Source organism: Phlebotomus argentipes, unplaced genomic scaffold (assembly GCF_947086385.1).
Source record: "Phlebotomus argentipes unplaced genomic scaffold, Phlebotomus argentipes genome assembly scaffold_18, whole genome shotgun sequence".
NCBI lineage: Eukaryota > Metazoa > Arthropoda > Insecta > Diptera > Psychodidae > Phlebotomus > Phlebotomus argentipes.
Window position 1 is genome coordinate 1,004,633 of NW_026776177.1, and position 22,143 is coordinate 1,026,775.

Genomic DNA, 22,143 nt, shown 5'->3' on the forward strand with positions numbered 1-22,143 from the left:
AAAGTTTTTTTTTCTTCTTAAGTAAAAGTGTTTCTGGGCAAAGTTTCCATGTCTCGAAGGCGTTTCCCAGCTGGCTCAGCGACTCTCATCTCCATGTCAGAATTTCTTGTATTGCGCCATCAGGACAGGTTGTTTCTGGATTAGCTTTCTTAAATATCAAAGTTTACGGTGTGGTTTTGTGGACAAAAACACTTAATGTTTATTGTGTTTTCAAGAGGCGCTGATGGCGAAGGAATCGGGTCAAGATCGATTAGACAGGCTCCAAAAATCTCTGGCACTCGAGAGGACATGTTTGAGTGATATTTAGTGAATGATAAATAAAGAGCTTCTTGATTATCATGACAGGATTTATGACCCGCCAGGATTTTTCATCCGATAATTGGGATTAAGTTATTAATAAAGCACACACTTGTATTATCACCTTGGTACACTTTTGCTCTTCACGCGGTGATAAGATTTGCAGTGTTTTTGCTGGTGAATTCACTCAATTTTTCGGCTCATCTTCACGCTCGGCGGCTTGTGCGGTTGGCAAGTGAGCGAAAATTGCTTCCGTAACTCTTGCAATTATGCAACATTGTATTGCGCTTCCGAGTTCTTTGGCGCGCGCGCGCGCACCTTTCGGCTCACAACTCCGCAACATTTTTGCAATTGCGAAGAGCGATGAACCGCGAGGTTCTTAGCCGGTGCATATAAGTTTATGAAATATCGGCGATTGCCTCATGCGATGAAATCAAATTTTCTCTAGTGTGACCGCCTTTTGGCGACCTTGAGCATTTGCGGCTCTTTAAAATTACATCGCGTCGTGCGAGTTGAATTTTAGAGGAAAAAAAATCAGGTCATGCACTCGAAGCCTGACACTGGGCGAGTGGCGATGCAACAAAGTGCCTCGGCGCTTTGCCTTCTGAGGGTGATCTGCCATGTTCGAGCTGAGCAACTTGTTTGTCATTGTTCACCTAAATGGAAAATTTCAAGGGGGGTTTTGCGGGAAGTGTGTGGACAATATGGAAATTATTTCCTAGAGTGGGAAGCGGAGTTTGAGGGATAAAAAATGGCTACAGTATCTCATAGTATCTCACTCAGCCCACCCACTCTGGCGGCCCTGTCTTCGGTACTGCGAGATAGTGCGTTGGAATAAATGTAATTTCACAGCGCGATTTAATCGTCAGTCTGCAATGAGTCGCCGATAGAGACTCATCCATATTGGATCGTAACTAGACAAAAGTCGGGAAAGAGATATTTTTGCGCCTTCGCGTGTGTTGGTCACTCGACGTGCACGATTGTTGCTTGGGAAACAGCTGACTCCTTTGCATGTGAAGTGTGTGTTTGGCTGATTGTGTTGATGAAAAAGAGGCACTTTTGTGAGGGAAGGCAAAGCCAAAGGCGCTTCGCAACAAGAGATCGGCTTGCCGCATCCGCGATCAGTTGCTCGTCAATATTTGCGGTGAAAAGAAGAAATTTCACTCATCATCGCGAAGACCAACTCTCCTCAACCATCTCGCAACTGTACCAAAAGTATTACAAAAGAAGTGTGGACTCTTTTTCCTACCAACACCGCCACTGTGTCCATCCATTTATTGACACTATAATTATGTGAAGCCAAATCGCTCATTGTCTCCAGAGTATTGATATGAGTGATTACAGCCCGAGTGTGTCTCCGCATTTATGTTCCTAACAAAGTGAGATCAATTGATCAGTTGAAGTGCGTGTGATAGCTCATAAAATCAGCCCCTCTGAAGGACTTTGCTTCCAGCAGAAACTGATAATCAATTACAGTCTATTTGTATCTTGTTAAAAAGTTATTTGACTCGCTGTGAAAAACATTGCGTCATTGGACACTTCTTCACAAGTCAAGTAAATAGCATTTAATTTTTTGTGCTCCCTCATCTCCGAATCCTATAATAAACCATCATCAACATGTCTTTGGGTAATGCGAAGAAGGAAAAAAAAACAGTGGCACAAGATACAAAAGGTGTACTTAGCAAGAAGCGCTAGGAGCAAATAAGTATTAAATGATGAGATTAAGGCATTTTTATGGAGCAAAATGCGATTTTATATGTGGCACTGTGTTTGAACAATTTTTTTACGACTCCAGCATGATGGCATTTATTGACTTGTCCTTCGTTTCTGTGCGCCAAATGTGAAGATATTTTTGTAAATACCGCTTTTTTCACTCCTTCTCCGACACCTTGCTGAAAACTCACAATTTTCTTTTTCTCCTGGACTTGTTATGCACTCAGGGAAAACCCGAAGAGCGCACAAAAGCTGACGTGGGTTAATGTGCTCAGAGTTGTGACTGCAAATTCTTGATGATTTTTTCTGAATTCAACCTCAAGTAGTTCATAATCAATTGTATTAGAGGAGAAGATATAACTGCGCTAAGTGTGGTCATTTTATCACTCTGTTTTGAAACTTGTTGCTAATATGATGGAATTTATTACGTACACTTAACCCTTTAATTCTGGGACGAGAGGAGTTTAGGAGAGTTTAACGACAGCGTGAATGCGCTTAGAACATTTTTTGGAATCATTCTCGTGTTTGTTTAGTACTTTCCGGCGTGTAATCACATCAAATGGGTCATTGTTTTTGTCCAGAATAAATCCGTTTACGACAATTTTCAGTGACCGATAAGATTTACAGACTGTTTTGATCCAATTCGCCTTCGTTCAGTTGAAGACTGAGCGGCTGAAAATACGTCCCAATGCGTGCATATCGATTTCTCCGAGTGCAAAAAATATACTCCATTGTAAATGATAATCTGAATGTGTGGTTTTTGTGCCGATTCCACGGCTGTATAGTGTTGAAAAAGCGTGTTTCGGTGGTATGTTTTGAAAAATACTAGATCCAGAACATGCGCGGCGCTGCAAAAATCTCAGCGAGAAGAGATGAAAATCTCGAGACGTCACAATTGCACTCATTGGAATATAATTGATCAATTTTCAGTGCGCGCGATCATAATGATATGCTCTAGCATTCACTACGGTGAGTTTAACTTGAATTGATGCCGATCCGTTTTGTGGAACTGCGTATGCAAATTCAGCAATTTAGATGATTTTATGCGATGAATTTTGCCAAGCAATTGATTCCCAATCAATGACAGTGACGAAGGATAAATGAGTGGTGGCCCAAGTGTTGTCCGTGTGACGACAAAGTGAAAGAGATCAACAGTTTCAAGAGCGCGACTTTGTGCATGCCAAGAAGTTCACCTGGTGTTGGCTTTGTTGAGGCAGCGGAGATGATTTTCTGTTCTGTGACGCGCTCAATAAATTACTCGTTATCGCTGGGTCGGTATTTAGCGATTATTGTGTGTATTAAAAGTTGCCCGATAAGATTGACAATGCGCTTCTGTCTCCAGAACTGTGCCACGTGAGGTCAAACGCCTAATTGCCTTTTCTTGTCCAATTTCCCAATGCAGTGCCAATTTTTTTTCTTTCATTACTCTTTTCACTTTCAACACTTTCATTTTTGCACTCCATGGAGTGTGTCTCTTTGTTCAAGCAGCGCGAAAAAATGCCGAGAGGCAAGCAAGACCGAAAAATGAAATTGTGTAATAAAATGCTTCGCCATGTCTCTTGGATCCTCTCTTGCAGACACTCGCACGCGTGCAGGCAGAAGGTTAGGGGCCGCGGGCAAGAATGCCAGAGGAGAAGGTCCATCAGGGTAAAATCTCTGAGCCGCTGAGCAAGGGCGAGAAGATTGAGCCATTCGAGGAGGATGAACTGATCTTTGGCAATGCCACACGAAAGAAGTTTTCACCGATGTGGCGACAGGTAAAGTGGAAAATTCCAATATGAATTTCATATGATTTGGGAGCTTTCAAATCTCTTTTTTCTGCTCGCCGAGCAACTATTCACTATGTCGATTGGCATGAGTCAGAGACGGCCAGCAATTTAGGGGTCGAGATCAGTTGAATTTTTGCCAGATATAAAAAGAATTAAGGCTGAAAAAAGGTGTTGTTTTTCTCTCTCTCTCAGACTGGATATCGGAGTCTTTGGGCATGTTCACAAGAAATCACTAAACGTCTAATACCGGTTCTTCACTTCTTGAGAACCGATTTTGCCAAGTCTGCCTTTGTCAAGCTGCGATATTAGCTTTCAGACTGTGAAATGGTTCTTTTGTGAGCTTTATTTATTTTTTATCATCTCGATACATTTGAGAGAAACATGGTAAATTTCCCACGATCAACGGCGCAGGAATTATGTATATTCTCATAGCCAGAGTTAAAATTAGAATAGAATAAACCGCGCTGTAAACATGTCGCCAAATGACTCGTAAAATATTTTTGGGCACTTTTAAAATTCACAACGAACACGATTGCATGGATATTGGAAATTTTGCACTACTTGATATTCACTGTTTGTGCCTAATCTTTGCATATGACATAAAAATCCATCATGTTTGTTTTTTTCGACCAATTTAGTGACCTTTGCTGTGTGTGCGTGTTTCCTTGACTTGAAATAAATACAATCGGTTTTTTCTCTCTCTTGAAATGCACCATCAACATGATAACAGGAAGTAAAAGTGTAAAAAGCGACGTCAGATTGCTCAGTTTTTCCAGAAGGAAGACTTTCAATTTGTCTCTGCAAACTGGATAAACAGATTTTCTGGAACGTGATTCTTATAACAGTGTTTACGATGAATGATTTTTTGCGTAGAAATAATACTTTACAGACCAGATTTTTTCAATTCTTTTTCCATACAACTTTTCGGTCACTTCCATGGGTGTTTTTTTTCGCAAAAATTTTGCTCATGTTGAGCTTGGAAATTGCACAAAACACCTTCAAGTCAGAGACATTTACAGATGTTTTTCTGCCAAATGTGACACACATAGTTTGTTATCATTATTATTTTGAAAAAGAAGTCAGGGATTTTGCTTTGATCTAGATTCTAAATGTAGATCTTGATTATCTGGCCGAATTGCTGCAAATTTGTTTTTGGGCTTAGCCCAGGAATTACCAAAATTTTAAGTCTTCCCTTCACACCTTTGTAGGTCCTTGGCTACAAGGATCCATCCAGAAGAAGACGATGGCCCTCTTATAGTCGGACGCCCCAATTGGACTGCAGGCATTTAGGCTTAAGCATAAACCTTGCATTTTATAGCGCACCTCCAAGAGCTTCACACACTAAACACCCTATCGTTTCTCCTTTGCAAAGGTATGGGCTGCAACCGGATGTATTTTAGCCACCATTTCCGCGGGAATGACCTCAGGATATTCCGCCACACTCTTGCCCCAGTTGCAGGCGAATGACAGTGAGATTGTCATCACGCACGATGAATCCACGTGGATTGCGTCGATGGCGGCCCTTCCCATGGCCGCCGGCTGCCTGATGGCCGGCTACATGATCGAGCTGTTTGGCCGCAGGATGTCCCACCTGATCCTGTGCGTGCCCTTCGTCGTGGGCTGGGTGATGATCGGCATGGCGCGCACAATTGTGTGGATTCTCATCGGCAGATTCCTCACAGGCCTCTGTGTGGGCCTCCTGGGGCCCGTCGGGGCGGTGTTCATCGGTGAGACGAGCGGCCCCAAGTACAGAGGCATCCTGCTGGCGGCCATCTCGCTGGCCATCGCCGTGGGGATCCTCATAGCGCACATCATAGGAACTTTTCTCAATTGGAAGGTGACGGCGATCATCTGTGCAATCTTCCCGCTGCTGTGCTACATTGTTGTCTTCTTTGTACCTGAAAGTCCCTCGTGGCTGCTGTCCAAGGGTGACGTGTCAAAGGCCACGGACGCCTTCTTCTGGTTGCGCGGCTACGACGAGGAGGCCATCGCTGAGCTCAAGAGTCTGATGAAGAAGTACCAAAAGAGCGACAATCAGAAGACCACGTGGCGAGAGACGTTCGAGAAGATCAGACAGCCCACATTCTGGAAGCCACTTGTGATCCTGCTGGTGTTCTTCTTCACGCTCCAGTTCTCAGGCGTGAACACCGTGGCCTTCTACTCAGTGACCATCATGAAGGACACCCTCGGAGATGGCATCAACGAGTACCTGGCGATGATCATTCTGGACATTGTCCGGACAATCATGTCGGTGCTGGCGTGCGTTCTGCTGCGAGTGGCCGGAAAGCGGCCACTCTCCATCGTCAGTGCCTTCGGCACGGCCATCTCCATCTTCGGGCTGTCGGGATTCCTGCTCTTGGCGCCGCCAAACTCCTCATCCCTCGCCTGGATCCCGCTGGTGTGCCTCGTTAGCTACATTTGCTTCGTCAGTATTGGTCTGATGCCCATCCCGTGGTGTCTCACCGGCGAGGTGTTCCCTCTGTCGGTGCGCGGCATCGGGTCGGGCATCTCGTCGGCCTTCAACTTCTTCACCTTCTTCGTGGTGGTGCAGACGGGTCCCTACATGTTCCGCAGCTTCACCACGCCCATCACGTTTGCCATCTACGGCTCCGTGGCGTTCTTCGGGGGCATCTTCCTGGTGTTCTTCCTGCCAGAGACGCGCAACAAGACACTCCAGGAGATCGAGGAGACTTACATGAGACGAAAAGACAAATCACAACCGTGAGAGATGCTCAGCAATCCTTAGGCCGTTCTATATCGTATGTGTGTTTTAGTCACATTCAAGCAATTAATTCGACTCTAGGGTACAACGAGAAATACAGTGATTTTTTATTTTACAAATATTATGCTCGTCTGTTTCACTCTTGCGATCAATCATACTTTTTATGCACACGCTAAGGTCATGGAATGGTCGATGGGAGCGTGTGTCGAGCGGCTCGATTGGGCGCAATAGAGAAAGGTTCTTGGGAGTGATAAAATTCGCGGAATTGCTCGTGAAACTGTTCAGATGAGGTGAATAACACGACAAATCGTCTTGAAGAGTGTCTACGGATTTCTAAGCAAACAAGAATTTGGCACACAATTCGTGTGGGCATTGAACATGTGGAAGAGGCCGCCTTTCAAGGTTGCCGCTCAGGTTACGAGCATAATCTGGCCGCAAAAGCTCGGCCGGAGAGCTTATGCTTGACAACGGAGGTGCGTAGAGTGGGATTGGATGAAGGTCGTTCGCATAATATCCAATTCTCTTCAACCCCCCAGTTTTGATCGTTAGGTTTTTGGGAAATACGCAAACTTGTTTTCAATTAACATTTCTTGTTTATCTGGAAGACGATGACTAATATTGAAATTGGCAGGTCTGCAAAAAAGCATCATCAAAACTTGATAGTTTATTGCTTCACGATGGGAATCCTCCCATCCATCTAGTGAATACATAATTTATTTGGAGAGTGTGAGGGTAAATATACTCGGTACAGAGTTTGCTCTTTCTCTAGTTTTCAAATAATCAGCACACTTCTCAGAAATGCGAGGCGAATCGCTCTTCAAATTGTTTTCAATCGTCTGAAGGAAGAAATTACCGAAAATTTGAGATGGAAAGCCTGATTACAAGTAATCCACAATCTCTATTACTTCCGACGTGTGTTTGAGCAATTTTTAAAAATTGCATTATTCCCAATGTTTGCGAAACACTCAAGCGAATTACTGAGTCTTTGGAGAACACGACAAACAACAAAGAGCAATGAAATTTATTGCATTTTTCATGGAAGACGTAAGTATGAGAATTAGATAAGGTTTGTCTGCACTCAAATGTTTGCCAACAATCAATAATCCATGAGTAGATCTGTGAGGCATTTTGAGACATATTCCAAGTTGATTACCCCTCAGAGTTTATGCGAGTATGATTTGCTTGAGTTGCTCTCCTAGCCAAGACACGCGCGCGTGTCTTTTAGACGAGTCTCTCAGAAATCTCACCAAGTGGGCAAATAAGAGACAATCTCTTAACGCGATTTATTTATTTATTTAAACTGACGTCTAAATTTAAATTTTACATTCATTCAAAGAATTGTCGAAATAATTTGACATCTGCTTAACAAATCAATAAAGGTAATTGTACAACTTTGTCTGTCAGTAACTTAACTAAAAATGTGTTTGAAACGTGATAAAGGGTTTCTCTTTTTATTTCAAATCTAAATAGACTCTGGTCTGCATTAATCTCATAAAATGATCAACTCTACAATTTTCTTCTTTTTTTTTACTTATATTTTCAGTCCATCCTTGAGTAATTTCCTCCATTTTCCATCATGTCAATCTCTTAACATTGTCCTAAGATAATCTCTCTTAATTTTGAATTCGTTTTCCATCTTCTTCTTTCTTTTTAAATTATCTACACTCTATTTACCATGTCCAGTATAGTAAATGTGTAAAATTTGTGATTCTAGTATTTACAACAGTTTCCCAATTCGTGATTTATATTCTCTTCATATTCTTGTATCTCTCAATTCTACACTCTTACACACTCTAATTGGCTGCATTGCGTGAATACTTTTATCTACTTATCAACTAAGATATCGATCTAATAGTATAAGGTTTTCTCTCCATGGATTGTGATATATTTTTCATTCAATAATTATTCTTACTTCTCCTCCTTTTTGGGGTGGCTTCTGAAATATATGCATTACAATTTGCTTCCTTTTCTTTTTGTCTTTTTTGAGCCTGTGAAGAGTTAATTGGCAAAGTATAACGAGGATGAATTAATAACATAACCAGGGTCTCTATTCACCTAGAAATCTTTATCTATAACGGTAGCAACGATAGTTAATGTGAAAAAATGTTTTGCACATTTTTCTTTATTTTCATATTTCTCTCTTTATCTACTATGCATGTACGATTTTTTCCCCTTAATTATACCCATATTGTTCGAACATTTTCTCATTTTATACTCTCCTTTTTTTCACCATTTTTTCTCATATATTTTTTTTCTTTGGCAAATTTGCAATGTAACTGTTGCACATTCTATCGTATGTCACTTCTTCTCATAATAGTTTTTATAATCACATTATTAGCTGAGCTGTTTTTTTTTATTTATGTTTACATTTATACTCTTTTCTCTTGGTGTAATTTCTCTAAAAAGTATTATTTTAAATTTAAAGGTATTTTTTCTTTGTACAGAAATTTTGAAAACTACAAAAGGTGTGTGAATGTGTGTGGAAAACAATCAGAGAAACTAAGAGATTGCAATTTGACGAAAGAAAAAGTGTATTGGAAAGTTATGAGAAGAGATCAAGACAAAATCGCTGATTGAAACACAAACGATATGTTGAAAACAAACATTTTTAACAGTTTTGTATCTTCAAGTATGCTGAGAAAGAAATAGTTTAAGTAGAGAAATAGATTTTCTTACGCTATGCAATGTTTCTTTATTATTTACTTTAAGATATGGTCTATCTATAATGGTATGAATTGTAGTTTTACTACGCACAACTATTACGAGATTTTTATACATGTTTTCTTTTCTTTTTAGTAAGTTTTATAGCTCTGGCAAATGTGAACGAAAAAAATAGTTGTCAAAGTTATTAAAAACTTTGGTTTTAAGTAGATTTCATTATTGAAATTTGAGAAAGATAGCTAAATTACTTAGAAAGTCTGTTCAATTCCGAGACGCTTTTTGCTCCCTCTGGTGGGGTGAAAAGGAAGGAAAGCATAACGAAAGGAGAAAGAAATGATTTTGTCTCAGAACTGAAGAGTCTTTCGTCGCATCCAAAATTATGTCTTATCAAAGAGTGGTTTTTTTTCGAAAAAATTTACATCTTCATCTCGTCGTCCATCAAAAGTTATTTGCTGTGAAATATTCACCGTCATTCTCGCTGTATTGCAAATGGTCTCGGAAGATAATGATTAAGAAGGAAAAATATGACATTTTAAGGCAATGATTTTTACCAACTAGTGCACTTTTGGTGTGATTTTCTTCTTCATTTTTTTTCTCTTTTACTTTCTTTCCAATCCGCTGTCGATGAAGGCGTGTTTTAATGTGTTAGAAATCGCTGGGAAAAGAACCGTTCGCATTAGCAATTTGTCATCTTCGACACTTTTTTCTCGTCCTTAAGAAAATAATTACCAAATATTCCACAGCAAATTGATATGTCAATGAAAATATTGGGCACAAAAATCACAAGATAAGCGCTGTTGTCAAAAATGTCTTAAGTAGTCATCTGTGTAAGAAATCCGTTTTTCACAAGTTTTCACTACTAAAATAGTTCTATTCTCTTCATTGTTCGCAGTTTTTTCTTCTTTACTTCTTTTTATAATATAAGTTTTAGCGTAAAAGTGATTTATAATTTGGTCCAATTTTTTCTTCCTAAAATATCTTTCTCGTTTCTTTCTTTTTTTCATTCTTTCTGAGAAATATTTCATACAGAATAACACACAAGTGGCTCTTCTTTGGAGGAAATTCTGAGCATGATTTCTCACAATATAATCCCATTTGCTTAATATTTCGCACTCGTCTGTTCCTTTCTCGGTTTTGTTTTTTGGAAAAAGCACGTGCAATGAAAAATTACAATTTTCCTTGTCTGTATTTAGAATATTTCCTATGTATAAAATATATTTTTTTTATGTATAGCATACTTTTAATATTTACAAAAGATAGGTGAGAAATAGCAGTGAAAATTCCTCCCATTTCTTATCCTTTTTTTTCATTACTTTTTGGGTGGTCGTAAAGAGAAACATAAATAAACATACAAAGTATGAGATACATAAATAGCTCTTTCTATGCATTTTTCTTTTAATTATAGGTATATTTTACAATATCTTAATATTTTCACTCGATAAAAATGTGTGAATTTTTTGGTATATTTTTCTGAGTGTTTTTTTTTTACCCCTTATTTTACAAAATAGTCTTATTTATTGCTCTAATAAATTAGGTTTCTTTTACTATTTTTTCTTGGGGAATATCCTTGTTGTTTTCGTTACTGTGACTCTCTTTGATTTTTTTTTGAAAAAAAATCTATTTGAATTATTGTATTTTAAATTTAAAGTTATTCCTTATGCAAAAATCGTCGCAGTGAGTATTCTCAGGATTCCCACATGTTATGTTTTCACCAATATATCTGTAAGTCATGTGCATTGATATAGCTTTGTCTCCATTTGTTTCCTCGCATCCCATCAGGCAATCTCCTTCGCGATGCTATATAATGTAGCCATGTTTCCGTTAAGAGGGTGGGCTTAAGAAAAGCACACGAAGCTTCAAATTTGCCGTGGCAATTAAATTTACTCATAATTATATATTATTCATTTTCACCTCGATACATAAAGTATGGATTTTATAATTGCGAATGTGTTTTGCATTCTAATGCATATTTTATACGATACAATGTAATAACATCCTTGACTTGCATTAAAGAAAGGCAGTATATTTTCTTCATTTTTGTTCTTGTAGGTTTTTTTTGTTGTTGCTGTTATTTTTCTTAAAGAAAATGCCGTGTCAATTTTTGCAATATTTGGTATAATTTTTGTTTGTAGCTTTGGTATTCCATGTGTGATATCTTATACTTCTATAATTGGTAGTTTTTTTTTCTTGTTTTAAATTCATCTTGCGTGGTTTTCACTCTTTTCTTACTCCCTCTTTTCTTCCTCTCTAAATACAGACATGAAGCACCTAAGTTGATTTTTCTCGAAATCATCCCCTTTTCCGCCCAGAAGATCGATATTTTATAGTTTAAATTTTTAACTCTATTTGTAGACTTCCTTCTCCACACTTCACATAACCAGGATATACAACTGAAGTGGAGTAATTGCAGCTGACTCGTCCATGTTGAATGATAATGCGATGTTGAGCCATTTCTAGGAGAATCCCTTGTAGTGTATGAAGAAGAATATGAGAAAGATGGCGTATGCAGTTGGAAATGTGATCCTAGCGATGACGTCAATTGTCTTGGCCACCCTTATTGGGTGGGGTGGTTCTTTTTTCCGCACTTGGACGAAGCACGTCTAGACACAGGGATTGAGAAACATTAGATCGAAAAATCTTCCTTTTTGAGGGCTTTAAAGTGCAAAGATATTTCAATGGGGGATTTTTAGAAGCTTCAAAATGTTTTAAAAGATCAAGTAAAATCCATTTCAAAGTCGGGTTTTTTGGAAAACAACAATTAATTAACTAATTTTTATGTCAAATTTAAATAATTGAGGTTGAAAGTTTTCCGTCAACTTCACAAGTTGTTCACACATTTGACTTTAGCACTCTCTCTCAGATTTATTTGTCGAAGCAGCTCCAATCCATAACAGCGCCTCAGGACGCTTTTCAGGAAGTTGCCTGAACAGTGAATTTTTAACAACACCCGCCACTTCCGCAAAGTTGGGGAGAAACTTTTCAACCGCTCGTTGAGATAAAAGCCTCGCAAGGGGGGAAGTGCATAGCAAAAAGCGTCCAAACCTCTGTTGCACAGCCGTTGTTTGCTGAATGTGTGCAAGGACTCGTTCCACCTCCGCAACTCGTGCACGCGACGATCTCATTAGGACCTCCGGACTCGCGCTTCTTCTCACCCTGTGCGGAGGAGAAGGACAAAGAGGGGTGTTATCAATTTTCCGACACTGTGCCGCGGGTCTTTCCCTCCGCCACCCAAAGCATGCAAATCCCACTCACCGGCTGCAAGGATTCCATCCCACATGGCGCAGCAATGAATTGAGAATGAGGTGGTGAATTAGCTTACAGGCAGTTTTCAGAGGTTATAAGTTTTAATAAGTTGTTTATATGTAAAATAGAGAATTATGGATTAATTGAGCATTGAGTAGCAAACAGGGGATAAATGCTATATGCACGAACATATCGCAATAAAAGGAACTAAAATAAGATATATAGCGACCTGCTCAGTATCGGCAAGTTTTGTGTGGAATCCGTTTGCAGGACTTTTACGTAATATATATCGATTGATGTGTGTTTGTGTGTGTGTTTGATGTGTGATTCGTGAGTGTGTTAGTTGAAAAATAAGAGGACTTGTTAGATAAGGTTATCAGCAGTTTCACGTGTAGACTGCATTGGCACGTGATTAAATACCACAGATATACACATTATAGGTCTCCAGCAACGCTCTAAGACTCTCTCAACACCTCGTGTCAGTGGATGCGTCTCGAACGGATATCATTAGTTGGTTTTTTTGGCGGGAAAACAAATCAGCACAGTCATGGAGAAAGACTCACGGGCTCCTCATCGTCGCAGTGGCCATTAATCGTGGTTTCGTATGGGACTGTGCGTGAGATTTTCCGCCGAGGTGGCTTCACGGGTGAATCGCCGCCACCCATTTCCACATCCTCCTCCTCCTCGTCCTGCGGCGCTTTCTTGGGCGCCGGCCCCTCCTTCCCTGGCGCCTCCGGTGGCTTCTCCGCACTTATGGCAGCCATAAATTCCGATTCGATCACTTCCTATTTGGCATTTGCAACATTATTATGTATATACCTCACAGATCAACTCCCAACAGTCACACACATGTTCTGAGCGCCTCTCGCACGCGCGTGTTAATCAAACATTAAAAGAGTGGAAAGACTCCACAGAGGTTAAAATTTATATCAATTTTGCATGAATCGTGTCTCCGAGTGTAATGAATATATCTTGACGATATCTTGTCATTTGAGTCTCTCTGTTAGTCTTTTATGTGCCACAACCGAGCTTTTTTTTATGCAAATAAGGGCAAGTGGAAAGGCAAGGGGTGGAAGAAAATCCCCACTTCTATGCCACGGAGACAGAAACATTTAAAAGCCATTTGATGGGTGAATGTATAGCATTTTGAGCTGACAAAATACTACAATGTAGAATTGAGGTCAAAAATTTATTTATATAATGATAATACCATGTCCCAATATTTCTATGAATCTTCGCGATTCACCCCAATAATGCGAAAATTCCACACAAACAATGAAATATGCTCTGCTCTCTCCCGAGGGGCGTTCAACTGGGCATCTCGGCGCCCCTCGTAGTCAAACAAAATTTTGATAGAATGTAAAGTTTTAAAGAGTACAGAAAAATGCTATCTATATCTGAATGGAAAAAAATGTGCATCAGAGTGTTGTGTTTCGTCAAGACGAATAGAAGGATACAATATTCATCGCCAAGAATCCAATAAATACGTGTTCACCATACAAAATCTACGGTCTAACATCGAATTTTTAGTCATTTTGTATCACTCACTTTTGAACCAGCAGCATCACTCTGAGTGGACGCAAAGTAAAGGGAAATGTCAGTTAATCACGAAAGCGGTTTTCACACAATTTTGTCATGTTCGTCATAACTTTGGAGAGTTCATACAGAGAACATTTACGGGAGAGAAAATCTACGGAAATTCAAAACATGTAATTCATCTGCTCTAGCTACAAATTATCACAGGAATATTGTATAGAACAACTCCCTAAGTTGGGTCTCATTCCTTTTCCAGAAGGTGCTACAAAATGAGCTTCACAAAATCATCGCTGCCCGCAGTTAAACGCCCCTCGTTGGTCTCTCGATCAAAATGAGTTTGCTGCATAAATTTCGATGTGATTGAATAGAGTTTACAATGCACGTTAATGGCATATCACAGTAAAAGCTTAATAGTTTCGAAACATGAAAGCAATTTTATGGGGTTTTCCTCATTTTTCACTCTTCCAATTTTATAACCACATGTCAAACAATGCATTTTGGAAAATATACATATTGGAGGAGGTGCAAAGTGCAGTTGCGCTATAAATATATGTATTATTTCTCAACCATATCGCTACCCGCTAAAACCATCGCCATTGATAAGGTGAGTTTTGGATGTTACGACAGGGTAGATGAAATGAAGATAAAGAGAGAGAGAGAGAGAGAGAGAGAGAAAAGAAATCTTGCAAGTGAGACACAAAGGAACAGAGAATCATTGTTGCAATGTTAATACAGAAGCGCAAAAATGGATAAATTAAAGATGAAGAGGACGGAAGGAATGTGACTAGTTCTTTGGCCATCCTGCAAAATGTCAGGGCAGAAAACTAAGGGAGAAACATTCTTCTATTTTCTTTTGCACAGAAGAAAGAGAGCCAGGAAGACGGAGTGGGGGAAAAAGAGAGAGGAAGAGAAGCAAGAGAATAAATAAAAGTGATAGCTTACCAAGGGACTTGCGAGAATAATTCCAATCCTGCTAAGGACAGCTGGAAGTCGCTGTAAAATGATAGAGTACACATATTGTTTGTAACTAAAAGACACACTTTGGACAAAAGAAGACATGTGCTTTTTTCTCTTCTCAGAAAACAAAATATATACCATTCTAGAGAGATTTGTTCTCTTTCTCATCTTTCAAAAATCGCAACCACAACACTTTGTCTCTGGCAATTGCTACACTTCTTTCTTTCTTTTTTTTTCTTGGTGGGTGCGGTGAAACATGGACTTTTACCACACAACACACACTTTTGTACACACAATTCGGTGGAGGGAACAAATGGGAAAGATGTACTTTTTTTGTTGAAGAAATAGTGTTAAACAGAGTTCTGTGATGTACAAACAATACTTTGACCTCACCAACATCATTTCATCGCTCTGCAAATTGACAACATAAACTTGCAACAGAAAAAACTCCAATTAGTGACACACACTCCCACTCTCTCTCGTGTTTCCCGCCAATGATGCCGATGTGAAACAAATAATTTGCATAAAATTAATTTTGAAATAATACAACATGGAGTGAAATGAACCAGAGAAAAGCTCAATTGAGCAGATAACTCACAAAACAATAAAAGGAACATCCAAATCTCATCAGAATTTTTGTCCAAAAATTTGTGTTTAATTCAGCCAATTCATTTGCTCGAAATACAATTTTCTGCCCAACATACATTGCGATTCACCCGATAAAGTGCGTGATCCATTTAAACTGACGACTACAGCTCTACATTGTGTGGCAAAATGTTATTTGGATAGTGTGTTTCATGTGTTTTTCTGTATTACAAAAGTTTATTTCAAAAATACGCGGTGCATTTGACAGAATTCCGCTCAAAATTCCCTACAAAAATCAAAGATCTTTCGTGTGTTATGTAGAAGCGAGATGACTTTAAGGACAAACAAGAAGACATACGTTGAAAGAAAGTGAGATTGAAATTCGTGCCAAAGCCACGCAATGCAAAGGGGATAGATAAATTGGATTTTCAGCATCAATTGATCATGCTTATCAGGAGTGAAGATAAGAGTATTAAATGCAGACACACTCGTGCAAATTGAACCAACTTTTTCCTCCGATGAAATATGTATGACTTGATGAAGAGTTCCGAACCCGACCAGAGAGAATTGATCCAAATTTCAATATTTCATCCCTTCACGTGGTGTAAGGAAAATTTGAAATACATTTGATGAAAATAATACCATACTTTTTGCCTGTCTTGAAGTACATATTGAAGTAAATAATATTGGATGATGGACGCTTTTCCTTTCCGCCCCAGGAAAAAAAAACATTATAATGAGATGAAGTGAATTGCGAATATATTTATTGATACTCGTACATGAAAGCTTGCAGTGCAAATAGTTTGAATTAATGAGAAAAGATATTTCATCTTGATTCATATCTCAGATGAATGCAATTCAATTTTCACATGAAAATTGCTTTGGATAACATCTGCATTTTATTCTCATATATTTTCAAATTATTTTCCGATTTCAACTGTCAGCGTCCAATTTTGCCATTAAAACCGCCCGTTCAAGTTGTTTGCAAAATTCAACAATTGCTATTTCTTTAATATCTTATTAAACATCATGAATTGAGAGCAGAGATAATTTAGGACAATTTAATTATTCGGCGTTGTTGCAACTTTGCTTTCATAGCTTATTAAATAAGCTGTCATAGTTATGAATTCGTAAAACTGCGCTGTTAGATTGCGATTCATAACATTTATGACAAGACAAGCCGGCAAAATTCCGGCTTGTGAAAAAAAGAGAGTAACGATGTTTTTAGACTGATTAGTACAGTATAATGCTATTTATCTATTTATTTATTATTGCTAAATTGAGGTTATGTGTTTCCGAACACCCTCTAAATCCTTTCCAAAAAAGAAATGGTTTTTTCACAGTTGAAATTCGTATTAAATAAACTCCCGAAATTCGCCTTTCATCGCCATTTCGTTCTGATTTCATTGTTAATATAAGCTATGAAAAGCGTAATGTTGCAACCCAAATTGGTAGCTTTCACGAACTGAAATCTGTAAAGTCGCAACGACTCATTTGCAACGATACTCAATTCACTTTAATGACACTTAAGCGGCATTTAAAGAATGGTAAGCAATCCTAGTTTATTAATGAGTTTAAATACAAAAATAGCCCCAATTTGTGGACATTTACTCTTCAAGTATGACTAAATATGCATCATTTTATAAATTTATTTGCTCTTCGCGCAATTACGAGTATGTTTAAATTAAAAAGTATACTGAGGGCGGCGTGTACATGGCAATTGGGCCGCGTGGGAGCTCTGTCAATTCGTCATCGATTGGAATTGATTGAAGCGTGATGCTCTTCGAATGTGTATTGGTGGATATTGGCGGAAAGGAAAAAAGCATGAGAAATCAACTGGGGACTTTCGTCGATACATTTTTGCCCTTCTTTGTGATATTTTCACTTTTTCAAAAATTCACGACGTCACGAAGTGAATATTGATGGAGTTGTTGAAGGAAAGCGCCTGGCTGGATTATGAATACGCAAGAAAAGCCCTTTGTCAAGTATGGGGAAAATGAGGGAGCATTTTCTACTCAGTTGTGTGTCTGGAGTGTGTGTTGGTGTGTCTTATTTGTGTGTGTGTGTGTCGCGTTGACTTTTGTATATTTATAATTATTATAAATTAGATTCCGCAGAGTGTGTGGATTTGGAAGTGGAGGGAAATGTTGGGTTGAAATTTTGTAATTCCTTAAAATAATTGTAGGTCTCTGTGGGTGAAATTACAAAGTCTCTTCCCGGGTAGCAAAGCTGTGTGATAACACTTTGTTTTCAGCCCTTTTGCAGCCCAAGCAAGAAGCTGAAGGAGCGTTGAAACAGTGACAAGATTATTTGCTCACACTTTTTCGCCAAATGTCAAAAAATTGCACAGCTTTTCAGCGTCTCAGAGCGTATGGAATAATGTTGAAAAGTACTTCACCATACACACCTTCTGCCTTTTCCCCCAGAATCCTTCCAGTCCACACAATATATATCTCACCCTCCGTGCTTCTTCACACGAGAGTGGGTATTAAATTTTAAATCCCGCTTCTCGTGCGATTTTCAATCCTCACACTCTCAGCATCTTATAAACTATACAAGATTGCTTATCTTCGCTGTGGCATTTTCTTGTTATCTGCTGGGTATACCTTCTAGTGTTTTATTACCTTTCAATGCATCGACGGGGTATCATCTGTACTATTTTGCTTTTCTTCCTCTCTTCTCTGTTTTACAACTACAGTCATACTTTATAGCTCACAGAGAGAAAGATCTCAAGATGGAAGAGAGAAGAGGAGGTACAAAGAAGCTAAATAGAGAGCCACTACATTTGTCTTTTACATAATTTCAAATAATGTTATAGGATTGTCTGAGAGAAGAAAGAAACACACTAATTTGGCATAATGCGAAAAATTCTTCAAGATCAATAGAGAGAGAGAACACATGAGATTTCCAGACAAAAAGAGAGAGAGAAAGAGAGATATAAAAGAGGAAAAGAAGAGTTTAAGTAGAGAAAAAACACAACATCTACAGCAAGAGCTGGAGGAGTAAGATAAAGAAGAAGTGGAATTGAGCCATAAGGAGGCTATCTAACAGGGTTTGAAGCATGTTTTGTACGGAGGTTATAAATTGTAAGACCATAAAACAGAGAGTATGTGAAAGAGTTGCAAGTATAGAAAATTAGATTTGGACTCTGGCAAATGTTTTCCTGGGCCCTATAACACTTCTTTTGCATGGTTATGTGCTATTTACCTGTGTAACAGGATTCTCGCCTGGTCGATAGACAACATTGTGGAGTGGACGCTTCCGTCCCACGTAATTAACACAGACAAATTCCAGCAGGGATGCATAGATGAAGCACATGCACACCCCATCCCACACGTTCATCGCTGTCAAATTGGACACCACCGGCAACGTGCTCCGGAAACCATTGGATGTTGTGAAAAAATTCAACATTGTTGTCACACCTGCAATGAGACAAAAGTGCTGAGTGGCAGAGTTCATTTATTAAGCACACACTTGGGAAAAAGCTCCGCCATCAGGAGTGTTTGTATTGCTAATTTCAGAGAACAGTTGACGTGACGGAAGATATCCTTTTTTCGCAATTTAACAGTGTGTATTATCTCTGTCAAATTGCTCATCAAGAGAGTCTCTCAGTCATTTAAACTTGCATGTTTCATACCAAGGGGGAGATAATATAGTCAGAAGTGGTGTACAGCTCAGCAGAGGTACTTAAGAAGTGGAAATGTTCAAAAACTTTGAATCTATCTTTCCTACGTGCTTCTTTTATTGACTAATCATCTAGATTCCGATTAGAAAAATCCTTTTCTAGGTTATGTCCCTAATCACGAACGGATTTAGTGAATATTTTGCACTCTAGCACATCAATTCTTATACTAAAGTCGCCAATAAAGAATTCTCAAGAATATCTCTTAGTGATATTTTGGAGGTTATGGTCGGAAAAGATGATTAAATAAGTGGTTTTTAGTGTATTTTAACAGAAATATCACATGAAACCTTGGGATATTTAGTATAATTTGCGAATTTTTGTCGAAACAGTCTAAAAACTTGAAGTGCCGGAAGTGTTTGGGATCGATGTACAAACTAAGAGTATACTTTCTCCCCCTTGTTTCATACAAATTACACATTTCGCCCGAATTCAAATCCTCAACTGTGATGCAGATTGTTTTACAAATTTGGCCAAAGCGAGTGGAAACAATACCCATTAATCTGACGCTGGCATATTCAATTAAAAGCCGAAATATTCCTTGTTTTGAAAATTCTCCTAAAAACTTTTCCTGCCCATCATAATAAAATAATTGGCTGGGAAAAACATAATGATGTGCTTCATTAAAATACCCCAAAAGCTGCTCGTAACTTTGCTCCCATGACGACAAATCCCCTCTTCTTCCAAATTGGTGTGTAATCGTGTGGAGGGCAATAAATGTGAATATAAATTAATCAATTAGATGGACAGCAATCGATAGTGCGTTGAGTACAGGGGTGGCACTAGCTAAACAACGGAGGAACTAGTGTACCAGCGTCTTTTCCACACACTCCAGGCCATATTGCTGATAATCACTATGCTATTGGGTGGAAATTTATTTATCCTACACATATTTATCGTGGGACACTTTAAGAGCTGCTGAGCTTAGTTGTGACGCGTTGTGTCATCTCGGCCACTTCCGTCCCACACTTACTATGGCTCAGTGAACTATTTAGCTGTGAGTGAACCTGGTGGGAGGCAAAAATCCATTGAACCACTTTTCATGGGGCATTGGTTATGTTTAAATATTCATTCGACAAAGAACTCTGACTGCATGAACTTGTGGCTGCTTCTCTTAGGACTTATGTATGTACAACTGGCACCTCTTCCAATCAATACACGCTTCCCACGTTACTCAGTGTTTGAGATGCACGTTCGATAGAAAATGAGGTCAATTCACAACTTTAACAATATCCGATAAGTATCCATTATAAGCATAGGGATTTACTCACACTCGGTGTAAATAATCATGCTAATTTTCCACCCAATCTTTGCATTGTGCGAATATTTTCCAGCATTAAATGGCCAACACTATGCAAATTCCACCCACAACCAATTTTCTCGGTCCGTTCCACTTGTTTGCTAATTATTATTAGTATAATATGTTCAGATAAGGGATTTCAATTGGATGCACCGTGCACACGATAAATTCCATTGTTACACCGCTGAAATCCTTTAATACGATTTTTGTAAAGCGTTTGCGCATTTTTTCCCACGTCATTCCTGATGGTGTTTTGCATAAACCACAATTAACATAATCCAAGATTGACACTAATGGCATTGTGGATAGTAATTTAATGGAAATAGTTGAAATTCATTCCGACAGTCGGGAAAACCTTGTCGGAAATTTGGCAATTAATCAAATTGATACGCCACACCAGGCGTCCCCACTGGCAGTGGAGACGCCGGGTTGGGCAGTGCTTGGAAGACATATTCAGGCGATGGAAATAACACAGTGTAGGGGGAAAATTCACTCAGGCTGTAACTTACCAATCATGACTCGAGCTGGCACAGCGTTCCATTCCAGCCAGAAATTAATGAATGAAGAAGTAACGAGTATAATGCCCGGTATAAAAACCGTGGTAAAGTAAAATGCACGATCCCTTGTGAATATTAGATCCACCTTGAGGCAGCTATAGTTCCCTGGCGAAGCACACAAGAAGAGGGAATCAGTTGGTCAGTTCATTCACTTGCCAGTTGAAGGAGAAAGAAACATAAAATATATAGAAATGTATGTGGATAGAGGAGATATGGTGAGGAATACTCGGGTTACGGTGGAACCAGAGTATTCATCTTCTGTGCAATGCCTCCACACCAAGGTTCTAACCAGTTCTTGTACAAATTTGTCTATACAGAAATCATCTATATTTACACAGTGTTGCTGCGCGAGTGATTCTCAAATTTTCTGGTAGCCTAAATTTGTATTTTACGGCCTTTATTCATGGAAATATTCAAAATTATAACTCTCTAAACTATTTTTAATAATAAATTTGAATACAACTTGCAATACAATACATAACTGAGGGGTGGTAAATGAACTAATAAAAACAATATTTCTCATTAAGACATCTACTGAAGACAGTAAATCAGATAAGAAATGACTCTGAATCACAAAACTGAGGGAAATAAAAATAAATGATCTGTAAATGTAACACAAAAAATGTTATACCTTGCTGTTCAAATCGTCTTTGACAAAGAGAGCACAAAAACTCCTCGTCTTCTCTAGACAGAGTCTGTCCATCAGCTATTTATGCGGGTAATTTTAAATTTTCTTTTATGTATATCATCTTTCAACTGGGATAAGATTTCATATTTTTCGCAAATATAAATTGTTATATGGAGAAATTAACGAAATTTGCTATTAACATTCTCTCAAAAAAAAATAAAGGAACAATTACGATTTTCATATATAAAAGCCAAGACCAGAAGCTTCTTCACCAGCTCTCACGTGAACGTACAAAATGGGAAAGTATGCGAAAAATGTTACAATGAGTTTTTCATCAAATATACCTTCTACATATATAATTACATATGTACAAGAATTATGTACAAACAGAAAATACGATGTTCAGATGTATCTGATTACGTGCGATGGCATATGACAAATTGAATTCATTTGGGAAGACCGATTGAAATGCTGCTGAGAAATCGTTCTGCAT

General features: G+C 38.7%; 3 protein-coding genes across 9 annotated transcripts in view; 2 read left to right on the top strand and 1 right to left on the bottom strand.

Moving 5' to 3' along the window:
• The window catches only part of LOC132261153 (arf-GAP with coiled-coil, ANK repeat and PH domain-containing protein 2), a 292,140-nt gene that overhangs the window by 79,481 nt on the left and 190,516 nt on the right, over positions 1–22,143 (top strand). The window lies entirely within an intron of this gene.
• LOC132260178 (facilitated trehalose transporter Tret1-2 homolog) lies at positions 1,113–6,597 on the top strand. The gene is made up of 3 exons (XM_059758141.1): positions 1,113–1,851; positions 3,588–3,767; positions 5,152–6,597. The coding sequence occupies exons 2-3, from the start codon at positions 3,633–3,635 to the stop codon at positions 6,502–6,504; spliced, it is 1,488 nt and encodes a 495-aa protein (XP_059614124.1). The 5' UTR covers positions 1,113–1,851; positions 3,588–3,632; the 3' UTR covers positions 6,505–6,597.
• Positions 7,950–22,143, bottom strand: part of LOC132261155 (glutamate-gated chloride channel) — a 56,863-nt gene continuing 42,669 nt past the window's right edge. For 3 of the 6 annotated variants that reach the window (XM_059759761.1, XM_059759758.1, XM_059759759.1), the window contains 6 exons: positions 20,975–21,127; positions 18,691–18,905; positions 14,884–14,934; positions 12,969–13,190; positions 12,205–12,315; positions 7,950–11,762 (listed from right to left, as the gene is read on the bottom strand). In XM_059759761.1, coding sequence (XP_059615744.1) covers positions 11,616–11,762; positions 12,205–12,315; positions 12,969–13,190; positions 14,884–14,934; positions 18,691–18,905; positions 20,975–21,127 — 899 coding nt within the window. In that variant the 3' untranslated portion in view covers positions 7,950–11,615. The remainder of the gene's footprint in view (positions 11,763–12,204; positions 12,316–12,968; positions 13,191–14,883; positions 14,935–18,690; positions 18,906–20,974; positions 21,128–22,143) is intronic. The other 3 variants (XM_059759763.1, XM_059759762.1, XM_059759760.1) reach the window with 2 other exon arrangements.

Excerpts from the sequence above, each read along its gene's own strand:
- LOC132260178 (XM_059758141.1), top strand. The coding sequence starts at position 3,633 with ATGCCAGAGGAGAAGGTCCATCAGGGTAAAATCTCTGAGCCGCTGAGC. Across the intron at positions 3,768-5,151 it reads TTTCACCGATGTGGCGACAG|GTATGGGCTGCAACCGGATG; the intron begins GTAAAGTGGAAA and ends TCCTTTGCAAAG.